General features: G+C 34.7%; 1 protein-coding gene across 1 annotated transcript in view; it reads left to right on the top strand.

Annotated features, from left to right (window-relative positions):
- Positions 1-15,789, top strand: part of Itpr (Inositol 1,4,5,-trisphosphate receptor) — a 1,112,489-nt gene that overhangs the window by 720,810 nt on the left and 375,890 nt on the right. The window contains exon 38 of the mRNA XM_090401920.1: positions 12,756-12,904. Coding sequence (XP_090258046.1) covers positions 12,756-12,904 — 149 coding nt within the window. The remainder of the gene's footprint in view (positions 1-12,755; positions 12,905-15,789) is intronic.

Below are 15,789 nucleotides of genomic sequence, written 5' to 3'. Positions count from 1 at the left end.
TTGGTAAGGATATTGGTAATGTTAAATAAATACGCATCAATCGCAGTTTTCAGGTTTCTATCAATCATCAACCCCAGATCTCTTGTCTCCCCTACTTCCTCCAATATTACTCCTCCCATAGAGTATGCAGCATCCCATCAATGTTTCCCAAACCTCAAGACCTTACATTTTGCTGCATTAAACTGATACCCCCATTCATTTGCCCATCTATCTAGCTTATTCAAATCCTCTTGCAGGGCTACCACATATGCACTATTACTAATAAATAAATTAATTGAATTTGAAGGCAGGCGATTAAATAGTTTTAGAAATCAGCTTTGGGTAGTTTCATAGATGGAGGAATTAGAAAGTGCTTAAGAGCTAGTTATGAAATATTTATCAGCAATAATGGCAAATTGCATTCTTCAAGTGATAAAGATAATGTATATGGTGTAAAATGGATTATTATAAAATCAAACAGAAACTGCAGGTAAACAAGTGGTTATGGAATAAGTATAAAGAATGTGGGGGAGGGGAGCTCCATTAGGGATATGCCTCAAGCCAAGAAAGTAACTATATCAAGGAAGACAAAGAAAAAGAAATACTAGAAAAGACTAGGAATGAAATCCAAGAAAAATCCTTCAGAATTCTTTCATTATATTGTCAGTAGGAAGATGATTGTGGATAAATGACCCTGTTAAATGGAGATTGGGATTTAGTGTTTAATCTGTTTAATATTACTCTATGGGGAGTATTTCATCCTGGAAAAGCAGATTGTATTCCTGGAGGAATGGGAAGAGATCAAGATTTAGAAGTGCAAGAGAAGAATGCATTTTAAATAATAAGTACCCTACAAGTCAATCCAGTGGGACTGGATGGAATTACACCATAAGTTTTAAGAGGCTGTGCTATGGAACCGGCAGCTCCATTCAACCCACTGTTCACTGACTTCTAGCTACTAAAAAAGTGCCCAAGGAGGGAAAGGAGAATAAGACAGTGCCAAATGCATAAGAGTAGTGATAGAATAGAGGCATCCGACTATAGACTAGTTTGTATTTCTTCTCTAGTTGTTAAGATTTTGGAAAAATTAGTCAGAGATGATATATGCAATTGGGCAGATAAGGAAATGTTATCTATGAGGGTCAGCATGGATTTGTTTCAGTAATCTGCTTGCCTTTTATAATAAAGTGATGAGAACAGTTGATGTGGTAAATGCATGTACTGCCATTGTTTGGGATTTTGCAAAGGCATTTGACAGGATGTCACATTATAAATTGATATTTAAGTTGCAGCATGTGGGATTTGATATCTGGTTAGTGAGTTGGATTGAAAATTACCTGTCTGAGAATTATCAGAGAGTTATACAGGAGAGCAGTATCAAGAAAACAATCATAAGGAGGGTTCCACAGGGCTCAGTACTGGAACCTCTACCATTTATTTTTCATGTCAGTGATATTGTCACTAGATAGCAGGGGATCAGTTTTTCACAGACAATGGGACTGGGCAGTGCTCTTAGTAATAGAGCAGATGTTAATGTCCTTCATGAGGATTTGAATAAACTAGACAGGTGGCAAATGAATAGCAATGTCAGATTAATGCAAATGTAACATCCTAAAATTTGGGATCCACTGATGAGAGATGGCATACTCTAGTGGTGAAAATGCTAGAAAAGTGGAAGAGCCAAAGAATTCAAACCTCACTAATTGAGTATTTCCGCTCAAATATCATCTACTCCCTGATGATATTTAAGAGAAATTACTCTGTGAATAATTTTGTGAAGAAGCAAAAATCTGCAACCATTGCATGATAAACATGCATTGAGAAGAAGGGCAATGATTGTGAATGAGTCAATGAAAAGATTGAGCAGGAGGAAATGATGTGTAATAGCATAGATGGCTGGAGTATATATTTTGGAAGAAAGGACCTGGATATACATACATACATCTTCACGGCCCGCCTTTCCTAATTGGGTTGTGGGGGGCAACAACTGCAAGAGGAACTTCCAATGGTCACGATCCTCTGCCACCAAGCTCAAGTGTTCTGGTGGGATTCCCAAACGTGTCCACCCAAGGTTTTGGATATCATCTATCCAGCGAGTCCTTGGCTTTCCACGTGGCCTCCCACCCTCTGGATAGGCAAAGAGGGCCTGCTGAGGGAGCCTCTCTTGTAGCATTCTGACCAGGTGCCCATACCAACGTAGCCATGATCTCTCAACACGGAGAAGCAGCGGTTGAGTATTGAGGATTTCCCCGAATTGCAGAGCTTCTGATTCTGTCGAGTCTTGTCAGCCCTGCAACCCCTCGAAGGAACCTCATTTCAGCCGCTTGGATTCGTGTCCTGAATATACTTGATGAAATTCATTTCAATGAGTTTGGAGTTAGATGTTTGGAGAAAATGTTGTTCATTAACCCCTGGTACAAATGATCATTCAATGCTGAGTGTGGTTTCGCAGATTTCTTATCTAAATGGATTGGTAAGTACATCACACACCAATAATTGTAGGTTCAAAGGGATGTTCAACTGTGTTTAAATGAATGCCAGAAGCATCAAAAATAAAGTGGAGAGGAGTGTTTGGCATAGGTCAGCTAGACGTGGCCAAAAATTATCAGCATCAGCAAAACCTGGTTCACAGAAGCTGATTGTGGGGTAGAATGTGAAGGGTAGTGTATTTTCAAGGAAGTGAAAGGGAATAGGCTAGTGGGAGGAATATACCAAAGAAATGCAACCAACCAGCAAAAGTAGAAATTTAGAAACATTTTAAGACAGTTCATTTCAGCCTATCTGGTGTGAGATAGAGGCAGTTATCACAAAATATATTTTTTGTTGTTTTCTATAATCTGGCAGGAGTTGTACAGAAAAATGTGGATGTCATGAATTGGTAGATTAGTACAGACTGAACAGTTATTATGTGTGGCTTCAGCTATGGAGAAATAAATATATTGGAGGATAGAAAGGGCACCAGCAAGATGGAATTTATACAGTTACTAAGGGATAATTATCTGAAACAGCATATGATGGAGGGGGGGGGGAATTAAGAATGCTGAATATAGTGATAACATCACAAATATATCTGTAATCATGCAGTCGTTTCCTGAGAAGTTGCTGAACATGTGAAATTCTCAGTTAAGAAGAGGGTAGTACTGTATATAGAGAAACTATGAAGTCAGTGATTATGATAAATTTAAGAGACTGCATGGAACGCTTATCATGACATAAGAGGCTGCAAGGAAAAAATGTTGTGGGATTATTTGAAGGAAGCAATATCAGACTGTATACTCATGATTAGGAGGATAAACTGAGCAGAAATCAAATGGATTGGTAGCATCATAAAGCAGAAGCTGCAAAAAAAAAAAAAAAAACATTGTGGATGGAATATAAAGATAAAGGTGATTACCATGCTCATGAGCAATACAAAACACAGGTAAGAAGAGTGATTAGTATTCTAATCCATCTATTCATTGAACATCATCTGATACTGTATGGTCACTCAGTAGCTCGATGTTGTGCTACACCACTCCTCACCAGGTGGTCCTGTTGTACTTTTCTGCAGGCTTCAACTCTAGTATGGTATAAAGAGCTAAATCAGATTATGAGAGGAAATTAGCTAAGCAGGCCTCAGAAAATCCTAAAGAATTTTTTACCGTGTAGTAAGTAAGAGAAGAATGATTATGAAAGTATAATTTTAATCGTTGTTGGTGGTAAGAATGTGACAGTAGCAGAAGAAATAGTTGAGATATGAAATTATCATTTTGCAAAGGTGTATCATCCAGTCCCCTGAGCTACTCAGAATGTTGAGAAATATTAATGTGAATACAGCAGTAAGATTGGATGGCATGTCTTCCTGTGTGTTGCAAGAATGTGCAAGAGAACTGATAGTGCCTCTAACCAAGCTGTTTAATTTAAACCTCAGCTTAAATCCTGGCAAGGATTGAGTGGAGTGGATGTAGGGCAAAATAGTTCCATTATATATAGGAGGCTCCAAGAGGAAGGGGTGGGGGGAAGAGATGGCAAATTACAGATCTGTTAGTAGTTAAGGTATTAGAAAAGTGGTTTAAAGCTAGAATTCAGAAATGAGTTAATAAGAATATGATGCTCTATGATAAACAGCATGACTTTGTGAAAAGTAGGTCTTGCCTTTGTATTTACTCACATTTGATTATAGAGCGACAGCTGATTTTGATAAGGGAAGTGGCTATGCCATTATATTACTGAACTTTGCAAAAGCATTTGAGAATACTGCACAGGAAACTTACATAGTTGGAGCAAATGGGAATGGGGAAGGAATATGGAGCTGGATTGGGCATGGATATGGACATGGATTCGGGAGGGGGAGCAACAGGAAAACACTTGGGAGTAGCATATGGTAGAGTAGAATCTTGGAGAATAACAGTGACTAGTGTAGGGCTTCATGGGTCTGTACTAGGGCCACTGCTGTTTAATTTTCATATTAATGATATAGGAAATGTTAGGGAAAATATTCAATTGTTTGCTGATGATACAAAACTAGGGAAGATGGTTAATAAAGATAATGTAATGATTCTGCAGAATAATTTAAATAAATTGGCAGTGTGGGTAAAGGATAAGGTTGTCAGTTTAATGCTTCAAAAAAGCTTCACTTCAGGTCAAAAAGGATTGCGCACTACATGTTACGTTGATGGAGCTGGATTGCAAGAAATTGATGAAGCTAAAATATGGGGTGAGAATAAACAGAGCTTGAAGTTCAGAGGGCATATTGCAAATGTTGTCAAAATAGCTCAAAGGATTAATTGGATGTTGAACTCTTGACAAATAGAGATAGAAAGCTTATTATCCCTCATTATACAGCTATGATGAGTTGATGGTACCTACAGGATCCCTAAGTTCCTAGCATATCCATAAAAGCTGTCACCCAGAACATGTGAGAAGAAAGGGAAAAAACCTGATCACCTGGGTTTCCTGATGATGAGAATCCAAAGATGTGTGACCAAGATGGTAGTAACTTGTAACACATCTATAGAATGATGCCTGCGAGGATAGATTGAAGGTGTTTGGGTTGCAAAGATAGGACGTGATTATAAATTGCTAAATGAGTTCTGTAATATTGATACAAAAAAATTTTTTTCAATACATGATAAGTAGGGAGAGAGAGAGAGAGAGAAACCTAGTGGTCACCCTGGAGGTATTTTCGATAGCCACATTGAAAAGCCACATATCAACCTGCATATGTATACATGGGTTAATGTGGAAATGAGAGATTGAATATCTGTAGAAAGTATTATATTTTGAAATATCATTAAATAAAAGAAGGGAATGATGATTGACTATGAGACAAAGGCAAAAGATAAGTGAGGAGTCAGAAGAGTGAGTGGGAAAATTGGAGTATCAAGAATATCATTGAAAACAACAAAATCTGATGGAACAAAAGTGAGCATTATCACAGGAATTGAAAGAGAGTACAAATGACAGAATAAAAGTTGATATTACTTCTGGAACAAAAGATAGCATGACTGACAAAAGAAGAGCAAGTATTCTTATTGCTGTGAAAGAGCAGATATGAAGTAAAAGGAAGCAAGATTTAAAAGAAAGAGCTGATCAAGATGGGAAACAAAGTTGAGGCAAATGTACACTGAGATGAGATGTTTGGCTGATACAAATGAAATGGTGCAAAATATAGAATCGAAAGTAAATAGAGAAAAATATGTGACCAATGAGTTTGCTGTATGGAGATTCCATTAATAAAACCAGGGCCAGCAGAAGCGGGCGGCGCCGCCAGGGCACGGTTCATAAGTTCATTTTTAAGAAACAAAATTTTTATCATGAAAGCAAAAAATTCTTAGAATGATCAATATTAAAATAAATAAAGCCAGATACGCCAAATAAAAATTTTAAAAAATTGTATATTGTCTCCTCTTTGATCAGCTGGCTGTTTACAATTTTGCAGCAAGAGCAGGCTAAATACTTGCCTACAGAGTGTTGTGTCTACTGCAGTCTATCTAAAGTGAAATGGTGAACAGTTTTTATGTGCAGAAACGAATTTTCGTACAAAACATTTGTTGCCAGTTAACCAGTCATATGGTATGCATCTCAGTAGGCTGCTGACAATAGCGTAGTGCGGACTATTATTTCGTCTCTGCGTCGTGTTGTGTAATAATTTCTTGTGGGTATAAAATAGAAATGGAATCAAAAATTAAAAAAAAGTTATCCGGTGCACAAAATCATAAGCATCATGCTGCAAAAGAAGCATATGTTAAGAAACAAACTGGGGCTCTTAATAAATTTGTTAAAATATTAAAATATTCTGATGCAGATTGTAACCAACTCGATACATCAGAAATCAAGAGTTGAAGAACCGTGCATATCATCCAGTTTTCATGAAAGTGCTATTGCAACTATTGAACAAGATAACAAGACGCTTGATTTAAGTGAAAAACAGTTAGGAGAAATTTAGTTGTAGTTGCCCACAAAACTAACACATTGTTAGCCTGTGTAAATTTAGAAGATCCAGGTGAATGGAGAAATATTGATGAAAAATTACGAATTGTTTTAATTGAAATGAGGCCTGTTCAAAAGAAAAATATAATATATCCCAGAGATACATATGATCATAAATTTGGCGACATGTATTATAATAGAAAAATGGAAAACGGTGAGCACGTGCCAAGAACATGGCTCATTTATTCTGAAACTTTAAATTCTGTTTTTTGCTTTTGTTGCAAACCTTTCGTACCTACCGAATTAAGTAGTCTTGTAGAAGGTTATAACGATTGGAGAAATGTGGGTACAACTTTGCATAGACATGAAACTAGTTGCATAGATATGAGACTAGTTTAACTCACATGAAAAATTTCTTAAAATGGAAGTTGATAAAAATTTAAAAAACAAAACTACTATTTATTGCCAGACTCAATGGAAAAGAAACATTGGGTGAGTGTTTTAGAATGCTTGATTGAAATTATAAAATTCCTTAGTAGCCAAAATTTTGCTTTTCGCAGATCATCTGATAAATTATATGAAAGGAATAACGGCAATTTTTTAAAAATTAGTCGAACTATTTGCGAAGTTTGATCCCGTTATGGAAAATCATGTTGAAAGGACCTTACAAGGAAACAATAGAGTACACTATTTGAGTAAAGACAGTCAAAATTAAATATTGGAAACTTTAAGTAATGCAATCAGGGATACAATTTTGTTATCAATTCCAAAGTCTAAATATTATTCCTTAATTTTAGACTGCACACCTGATGCAAGTAAAACAGAACGAATGACCATTATTATTTGCTTTGTGTCCTGTGACAATGGAATTGTCAAGATCAGGGAAAACTGTAGATTTTGCAGATATATCAGATTCCACAGGACATGGTTTATGTGCAACAATAATGGAACAACTGGAAAAATGGAACATTCCCATTGAAGACATGCGAGGTCAAGGATATGACAATGGGGCAAATATGATAGGGAAAAAATATGGGCTCCAAAATATGCTTTTAAACAAAAATCCTCGAGCATTTTACGTGGATGTGCTGCTCATACTCTAAATGTAATTATTAACGATGCAGCCGAAGTGAATGCAGATACAATTAGTTTCTTTGCAATTATTCAAGAAATATACAATTTCTTTTTATTCTCTTACAAACGCTAGGCAATCCTTTTAAAGTTCGTAAAAAAAAAACATTGAAACACCTATCAGAAACGCGATGGGAAAGTAAAATTAATGCAATCTACCCTCTATGATATCAATTAGGAGAAATTTACGATGCACTCTTTGAAATTTTAATAAAGAAACTCAGCATGAAGCACAAACATGTGCTAAAATAAAGGACTACAAATTTATTTGCTCTCTTATAACTGGGCATGATTTACTTAACAGAATAAACCCTGTGAGTAAAATGCTTCAAGACAAAAATATGAACATTAATTACATTTGCTTTAGAATCTATCGAAAACGTAAAAATATTCTTACAAGAGTATCGATCAGATACAAATTTTAAAGAAGTTCCAAAAAGCAAAAGAACTGAGTGAAGAGGTGGATGGAGAACAAGAATTTAAAACTGGTACGGAAGTCCGACGACGAAAGAAGACACGATAATTTGACTACGAGCATCATGACAAAACACCATGATCGCCAGAAGATTAATTTAGAGTGAATGTGTTTTATACACTTCTAGACGTTGCAATGTGTTCGTTAATAGAACGTTTTGAACAACTGAAAACATATTATGATAATTTCAATTTCTTGTATAGATTACTACAAATTAATAACGAAGATTTACAAAAAAATTGTGACGATTTAGAGATTCTCTTCAAGGACAGCGACAATAAAGATGTAAATGCAATAGAACTATATGACGAGTTATGTGCTTTCCGGGATATTTTTCGGAAGGATAATTTAAATATTCAAAACCCTTTCGATATTCTTCATTTTATTGTGTCCAATAATTTATCTTTCCCTCACTTTTCAGTTGCTTTAAGAATACTATTAACCTTACCTGTTAGTGTAGCGAGCGGTGAATGTTCCTTTTCCAAGTTGAAATTGATTAAAACCTACTTAAGAACAAGTATGTCACAAAAAAGCTTGTTAGTTTGCTGTTAATAGCTATTGAAAATTATATATGTGCGGAATTAGACGTTAAGACCATTATTTCTAATTTTGTGAATATGAAATCAAAAACCCTAAAATTTTAATTTAAAAAATTTCAAGTATATTTTATGTAATTTAATTTATTTTCTGTTATTCTATAAAGATGTTATTTTTTGAATACTTATATTAAATGTTCAAATTATTTCTGAATTCTTTTCTTATTTTCTCATCTATCTTGAGTTTCTTTTATTTTCCTAAAAGATAGTTCCACTTATAAAAATTATTAAAAAATTTTTTACAAGTTACTAAGAATTTAGTAACTTGTAAAATGCAAGAATTTTTTAAACTTTAGTTCAAATAAATTTTAACTTCAATTAAAATTCATTTTAATTTTGTTAGCGATTCGGGTCGGTGAGAAGGCTATAATCCCTGTATTGTCATATTCAACGATTAAAGTGAAGTGGCTTTATCAAAATTTGCTTTAACTTTTGAGAATTTTTTGAATATTGGGGTTTTTAACAAGGTTATCAAAAAAAGTAAAAGAAAATAACGTATAGAAAAATAGTCAGTGTCATGCCAGTTATGACCATAATGAGTTGAGATGTCAATAAAAATAATACATTGATAGTATGATGTTTATGTTATTGGAATTGTAGGTTGTTATATTTGTTGTTGTATAGTATGTATGTTGGATAATGGTATGTTACTGGAGTTATATGCTATGTAAAGAGAAAGCGATGCAGTTTATTAATAAGTGGGAAGCTTTTGAGAGAGAGAATTGTATAAAAGAACTAAAAAAAGATAACACACCAAAACAACATTGATTTCAGCAAAGTATATTCATCAATTATATTGAAGTTCCTTCCAAAAAAAGAAAAAGAAATAGGGAGAAATTTAAGAAAGTACAACATAAAACTAATTTTATATAAAATTAAAACATTTATTGAGCACATTCAGGCAAGATTTTCCTGTAAGCTTGGATTTTTCATCTCATAAAAGAAGCAAACTGGCCAGAACTGCACACAGTTTACAGACGTAGCGGGCAATACAGATAGGATCCAGTTTCTATGATGCCATATTATTTTGCCATGACAGGCCATTGAAGCTAACTCAAGGAAGATGGGATGGATAGGGAAATTCCAGAAGAAATAATAGAATTTTAAAAAACAAACTCAGTGCTACATTCAGATTCCACACCAAGCTATCTATTATTATTATCATCATGTGTCATCTCCTGTACAGAAGGTTGACTACAGGCATAAGGATAATGTGGTGAGGGCCCTATCTCTTCCACATTGTTGCAAGTATTCATGGCTGTATCCACATATGTTCATGGGGATGGTTGGCCTGTTCTCATGAATGAAAAACCCTCTATCACTAAAATGAGTTATTCAAATGAATAACTCACTTTTAGTTGGAGGACACCAGATAAAGGTTCCTCACATGGACAGGAATTAAACCTAGGTCTCTCTAACCAAAGGGATTCTTCTATACTGACTGCAGCCATTGGTCTCATACACAACACCTTCCTTTCCAATGGCTACAGTGATTACAGATTTAAAAAATTTCCTTCTCCCATTCCCTGGCCAACCCTTCAGAAGAATTTCAGAAATGCCATCACCATATCCTACATCTATGGCACATCAGAAAAAATAGCCAAGTCCTTAAAAAAGTACAACCTCCATACAGCATTTAAGCCCTGCCATAAACTTGTTACCCTTGTCCATTCAACCAGAGATCAGTTCCTCCTCTCTCAGTGCCTGGAGTTTATAAAGTACCCTGTCCCTGCAAGCTGGGACAGGGTACTTTGAAACACACAGGTAGATCAGCAACCATCTGCTTAGAAAAACACAAATCATACATCTGCAATCACAACTATGGTCAATATGGTCTTGCAGACCATGTTTTGGATATAACCCACAGGATCTCCTGGAAAAAAAAAACCCACCATGCTTGACCATAGTAAATTCAAAAAAGAAAGACTATTTTTAGAATCAGTGGCAGCACTCAGAAATCAACCAAATTTAAATAAATATGGTTACATAAAACTTCCCAAAATTTGGGAAACATTAATTATCAGAGATCCCACCATATATCCTAGGCCACCTACAAATGCGCAAAGAGGGCACACCACCTAAATAGGACTTTAGAGTCACCAACGTGTTTCACTAGGATTGTGTTGTATTTGAGTGTATGTGTTCTACAATAGTTTTCATGTAATCCCTGGAGATGTCTCAGTGACTGAGATGAAATATTGGAAGCACTAAAAAGTTAGTTTTAATCCTTTCTGAGTGTTGTATATATTCCATTAAGCCTCCAACATGATGTCCTCACAGCACTTAAGTCTCAGCACATAATCTCCAAGGTTTCTTGCTCCTGCATGTTTGCTTACTATGTTAATTACTTACTTAATATAGAACACCACTAACAGGAACACTGGATCTGCTACCACTGTTGTGGACTGCCAGACCTGATAGACCATGTCCTGGATACTGCATTTAGAAATAGATTGAAAAATTGCACATAACTGCTCTGCAGCAACTTTTCCTGGAATCTGCAGCCACTTTTAAAAACTATCCTAACTAATAAATACGGATGCACAAAGCTCCCAAGACAGTGAGGTACTGTAATATTAAGTCCTTCCCCACGCTCCTCGTCGTCACCAATCAGCACCCATTGGATGTAAGTCTGACTGTTTTCACTTTGTGATGCTGTGCATGTTACAGATGATGTTCCTGTGACAGAGATATCATCAAGGGAATAATTGAGGAAAAGAATTTACTTGTCTTCAGTTATTTCACTCACATAAAAGATTATAAATCTATAGTATATCAGTATTATTGGTGTGCTGAAGGTTAGATAATCCAGAATCCCACTTGAGAATTTATCATACTGAGAAAATCCCACTTGAAAGATCAATCATGGAATTTTTCTTCAGACCTCCATTAATCAGGATAGTGGCCCTACTGTGGCATTTTAAAACCCATTCACCACTTATATGTACTGAGTAATATTGCAGAGGTAATAAATATATAGATAATTAATTATATTTGTGAAATTATTATATTTGTCTAGAGCTAAAATGTGCTCATCAGCTAGTGGTTATATAAAACTTATTTCAAAGAATAATGTAAGAAATAAATACAGGGAAGCATGATTTATTCTCATGCTGGTCAATAGCATACAACCTTGTTGGAGAAAATAAAACATTTTTGAATAGTAGAATTTATTAATTTCATTGGATAACCTTTTATGTTGACATAGTTAAGTTTAACAAGTTGCCAGTTTCACTTTCATATTCATGTTATAGTTATTTTAAAGTTTGGAAATTTTTGTTATTTTTTCTTAACCGTAGAACAAATCTTTCAATGTTCATTTTCATGAATTTTATTGTGTGATTTTGATTATTCCTGATTTCTGTCTTTGTGAACTTTTCCCCAGATAGGGTCCTCAGCACCAGTCGTTACCCATAGTCAACCATGAGTCACATCATGGTAGCCAACTTCCTAGACAGGAGATGACACATAAATGGAAATAAATGGAATAGAATAGAACTTCCACTCACAAAAAAAAAAAAAAAAAAAAAAAAAAAAAAAAAAAAAAAAAAACCTAATGAACCTATAGTACATTAGTATCATGAGTGGGGTAAGGATTTTTTTTTTTTTTTTTTTTTTTTTTTTTTTTTGTCTGTGAGTGTGTGTATTTTCAACACACACCTTGCTCTAGAGATCACTACTTTTTCAAGCTACATCAGGTCTCTGATCATCAAGGCAGTGGTCTCATACCACGTGATGACATTCATCTCCACCTAAAGACAATCACTGACATCCATGCCAACAGCTTGTTGGTTAGAGAGCAGCAATTTTGCTTAAAATATGTACATGTCAAACAAAATAGCTCTTTATTTTGACAGAGATCGCCCTTTATGCTGAGGACAGTGTCAAAAGAATATCTCTGAAATATCTGATAATCATTTGGAGTTATTTTGCACCAGCAAAGCATTATTTTTACATGCTAAGAAGTCAGTAAGTTATTTCAAAATATATATAAATATACCTCATTAAAAAAAAATACCTTAATCATCATTTATCTAGTAAATTAAAAATTATTTACTATAAGGTTATACAACTTTTATATATAGTTTCACTTCATAGGTTAATTGTAGTAAATTTATTGTGAATTTTAATTTTCTCATCATAAAATTTTCCATTAATTGCAGGACATTGTATCTCTGTTAGAAGATCAACTACAGCCTTTAGTCCAGTCTGAACTGTCCGTTTTGGTTGATGTTCTGCATAGACCTGAACTGCTCTTTCCTGCTGGCACAGAAGCAAGAAAAAAATGTGAAAATGGTGGTTTTATATCAAAGTAAGAATAACTTTTTTATATATATAGTAAGTGTCCTAGGAGAAATCTGCAACACATCAAAGGTTGATTCCTTGAGTGATTTTAAACAACATAATCACTGAAGAATCAACTAAACTATAATTGCCACATCTCATATACCTATCATATTTTAGTAATCACATTAATATCAGTTTTTTAATGAACTCTGATGCATTCAGATATTATTTATGCCAACACTTCAGTACACTGCTCAAAGCACATAATTTGGAACATGGTGATTAACATCATTTTATCAGTTAACATCATATGATCTATTTTTTCCCTGACATCACTTTATGTCAATAAAAAGATTATTGATTAGTAACATTACAGTTGGGAAAATGGTTTTCTCAACAGTAGCTCTTGCATTGCCATTAAAAAAAGCTATAAATTAAATTGATGTCATCATACTTTTTGTTAGAAAAAGCACACCTCACTCCAAGAATCACCATAACAAGATTGCCATTTTTGTGCTCATTCAGGCACTAAGAAGCTGCCAAATTGTGAAAATGACCATAAACCACCTTCCTGCACATATTCAACATCAAATCCATGTCAATATAAACAAAATTACTCATAGAGTCAGTACCTGATGTAAGTTCAGCAGAGTTATGCACATTGTGTTTAGCAGATCTATATACACAGCATCTTTCTTTGGACACCATGTATAGAGAATCTTGCAAACAGATATTTAGGAAGTGTAGATCTTAAGATAACAGCCTCCCAAATTTTTGGCAAATTAATGCAGACATACTTGCTTAGGTTAGGAGAATAATCTTTCTTACCATAACAACTTCTGTGAAGCACATTGGATTTCTTCCATATCACTTTCCCCCTCCCTTACTAGCAACTCCTCTACTTTTATGAAAACTTCTGTCCATTTCAAATCATTAGTTAAAAATCGCAACCTTAAAAATGCAGACATAATGATTAGTTTCGATGTCACATCTTTATTTACTGATGTTCCACTAATAGACATTCTTATTAATAAAGTCTAATTTTCTCCCTAATATCTTTGAATAATATTATTCAAATTTACTATACATGCAGGTTACTTTATATAACCTCCCCCCCCTCCATTTAGCTAACTTTTGCATGGAACACTTCTAAAACAAAATTCCGACCACAGTTTTGTCTTCTTGTCTGCATTCTTCATCTGTCTGAGAGGGAAGTAAGAAAGTCATGTAGTATTTTATCTATTTTGTAGAAGCTGTAGTTATTGGCTGGGAAAGTATGGCGAAGATATTTAAGTTTGGTGGAAAGAGCTATGTCATTAGAACAAATAGCCCTAGCTCTGTGTGTAAGTGTTTATAGAATACCATACTGTTGAACTGGATGAAAATGTGATTGTTTATGTAGATATCAGCTTTCTGGAAAAGAAATAGTGGACCGTCTGAAAGCTGGGTGACTAATATGTCAAGAAAAGGTCTATGGGGCCAAATGGCAAATGCATAACCATACTAAGGGCTTGGTATGGTTATGCATTTGCCATTTGGCCCCATGGACCTTTTCTTAACATATTAGTCACCCAGCTTTCAGACGGTCCACTATTTCTTTTCCAGAAAGCTGACACACACAAGATATCTACATAAACAATCACATTTTCATCCAGTTCAACAGTATGGTATTCTATAAACACTTACACACAGAGCTAGGGCTATTTGTTCTAATGACATAGCTCTTTCCACCAAACTTAAATATCTTCGCCATACTTTCCCAGCCAATAACTACAGCTTCTACAAAATAGATAAAATACTACATGACTTTCTTACTTCCCTCTCCTCAGACAGATGAAGAATGTAGACAAGAAGACAAAACACTACTATGCCTATTCCCGAGTCTGAGGTATCTGAAAAGATAACCAAAGTACTAATATAATCTTCACACCACATTCAAATACATATTAAATTAGCAATTCTGATCTGATTTCCTAATGATTAACTCCACTCATGGCATGTGACTGTAGCTTGGCCTACTATGGACAAACAGAAAGATCTGTTAACATCTGCCTTGAAGAAAATAAAAAATACATTCGCTACCATTGTTATGGCAAGTCTGGACTGGTAGACCATGCTTTGGATATTATTTTTATAGTCAAAACTCTAAAATAACATGTATGCCACAGTAAATAACTTTTTTATTATGTAAATATTTCATCTTATATATCATACGACATCATCAGTACAACTAACAAACAACAATAGGAATTGAATTCAAAAAACAGTACTGTGCTTGCTTAAATTGAATCCCTGTATGTATCTATACAGTCCCGTTTTCATGGATTAAAAACTAACTGGGTTGAAATTAAAATCACTTAAATTAAAATATAGCAGATAAATTATTGAATACAATTGAGGATAACAATTTCCCACACTTTTGGAATGGTGAGACAGTAATTTCAGTTAAGATTAGGTCTATAAGTAATGCTTCAGCACTCTCTTTATATAACGTTCATGTTTATATGTGGATCTGTGTAGTAACTTTGCATTTTGCCATTGGATCCTGTGGTTAGCATTTTCGATTCCATGTTCTGCAATGCCAAATTTGTGAGGTTTGATAAGGCAGGTATGGTCTTGATGTTCAGAGATAAGTTTATTTATAGATCTTCCTGTTTGTCCACAGTAGGACAAATTACATGAACATTCAACTTGGTAGACATCAGGTAGCATCATTGGTGAGAGTTGTCTTTTGGAGACGGTAGTAAGTTTTGAATTTGGTTGATGGGTTTGTAGGCAGCAATGAGTTGATATTTTTTCATAATTTTTGCCACAAGCTGAGAGATGCCTTTAATATATGGAATGGGAGTCCTGTGGGCTTCTTGTCTGCATTCATTTGTAGGAGAGTAGTTAATTATTTTCCAATTCTTG

The sequence above is a fragment of the Typopeltis vanoorti genome, chromosome 2, assembly GCF_054136105.1.
Source record: "Typopeltis vanoorti isolate ZY-2024b chromosome 2, IOZ_Tvanoo_1.0, whole genome shotgun sequence".
Lineage (NCBI taxonomy): Eukaryota > Metazoa > Arthropoda > Arachnida > Uropygi > Thelyphonidae > Typopeltis > Typopeltis vanoorti.
This window is presented reverse-complemented; position numbering and strand designations above follow the sequence as displayed.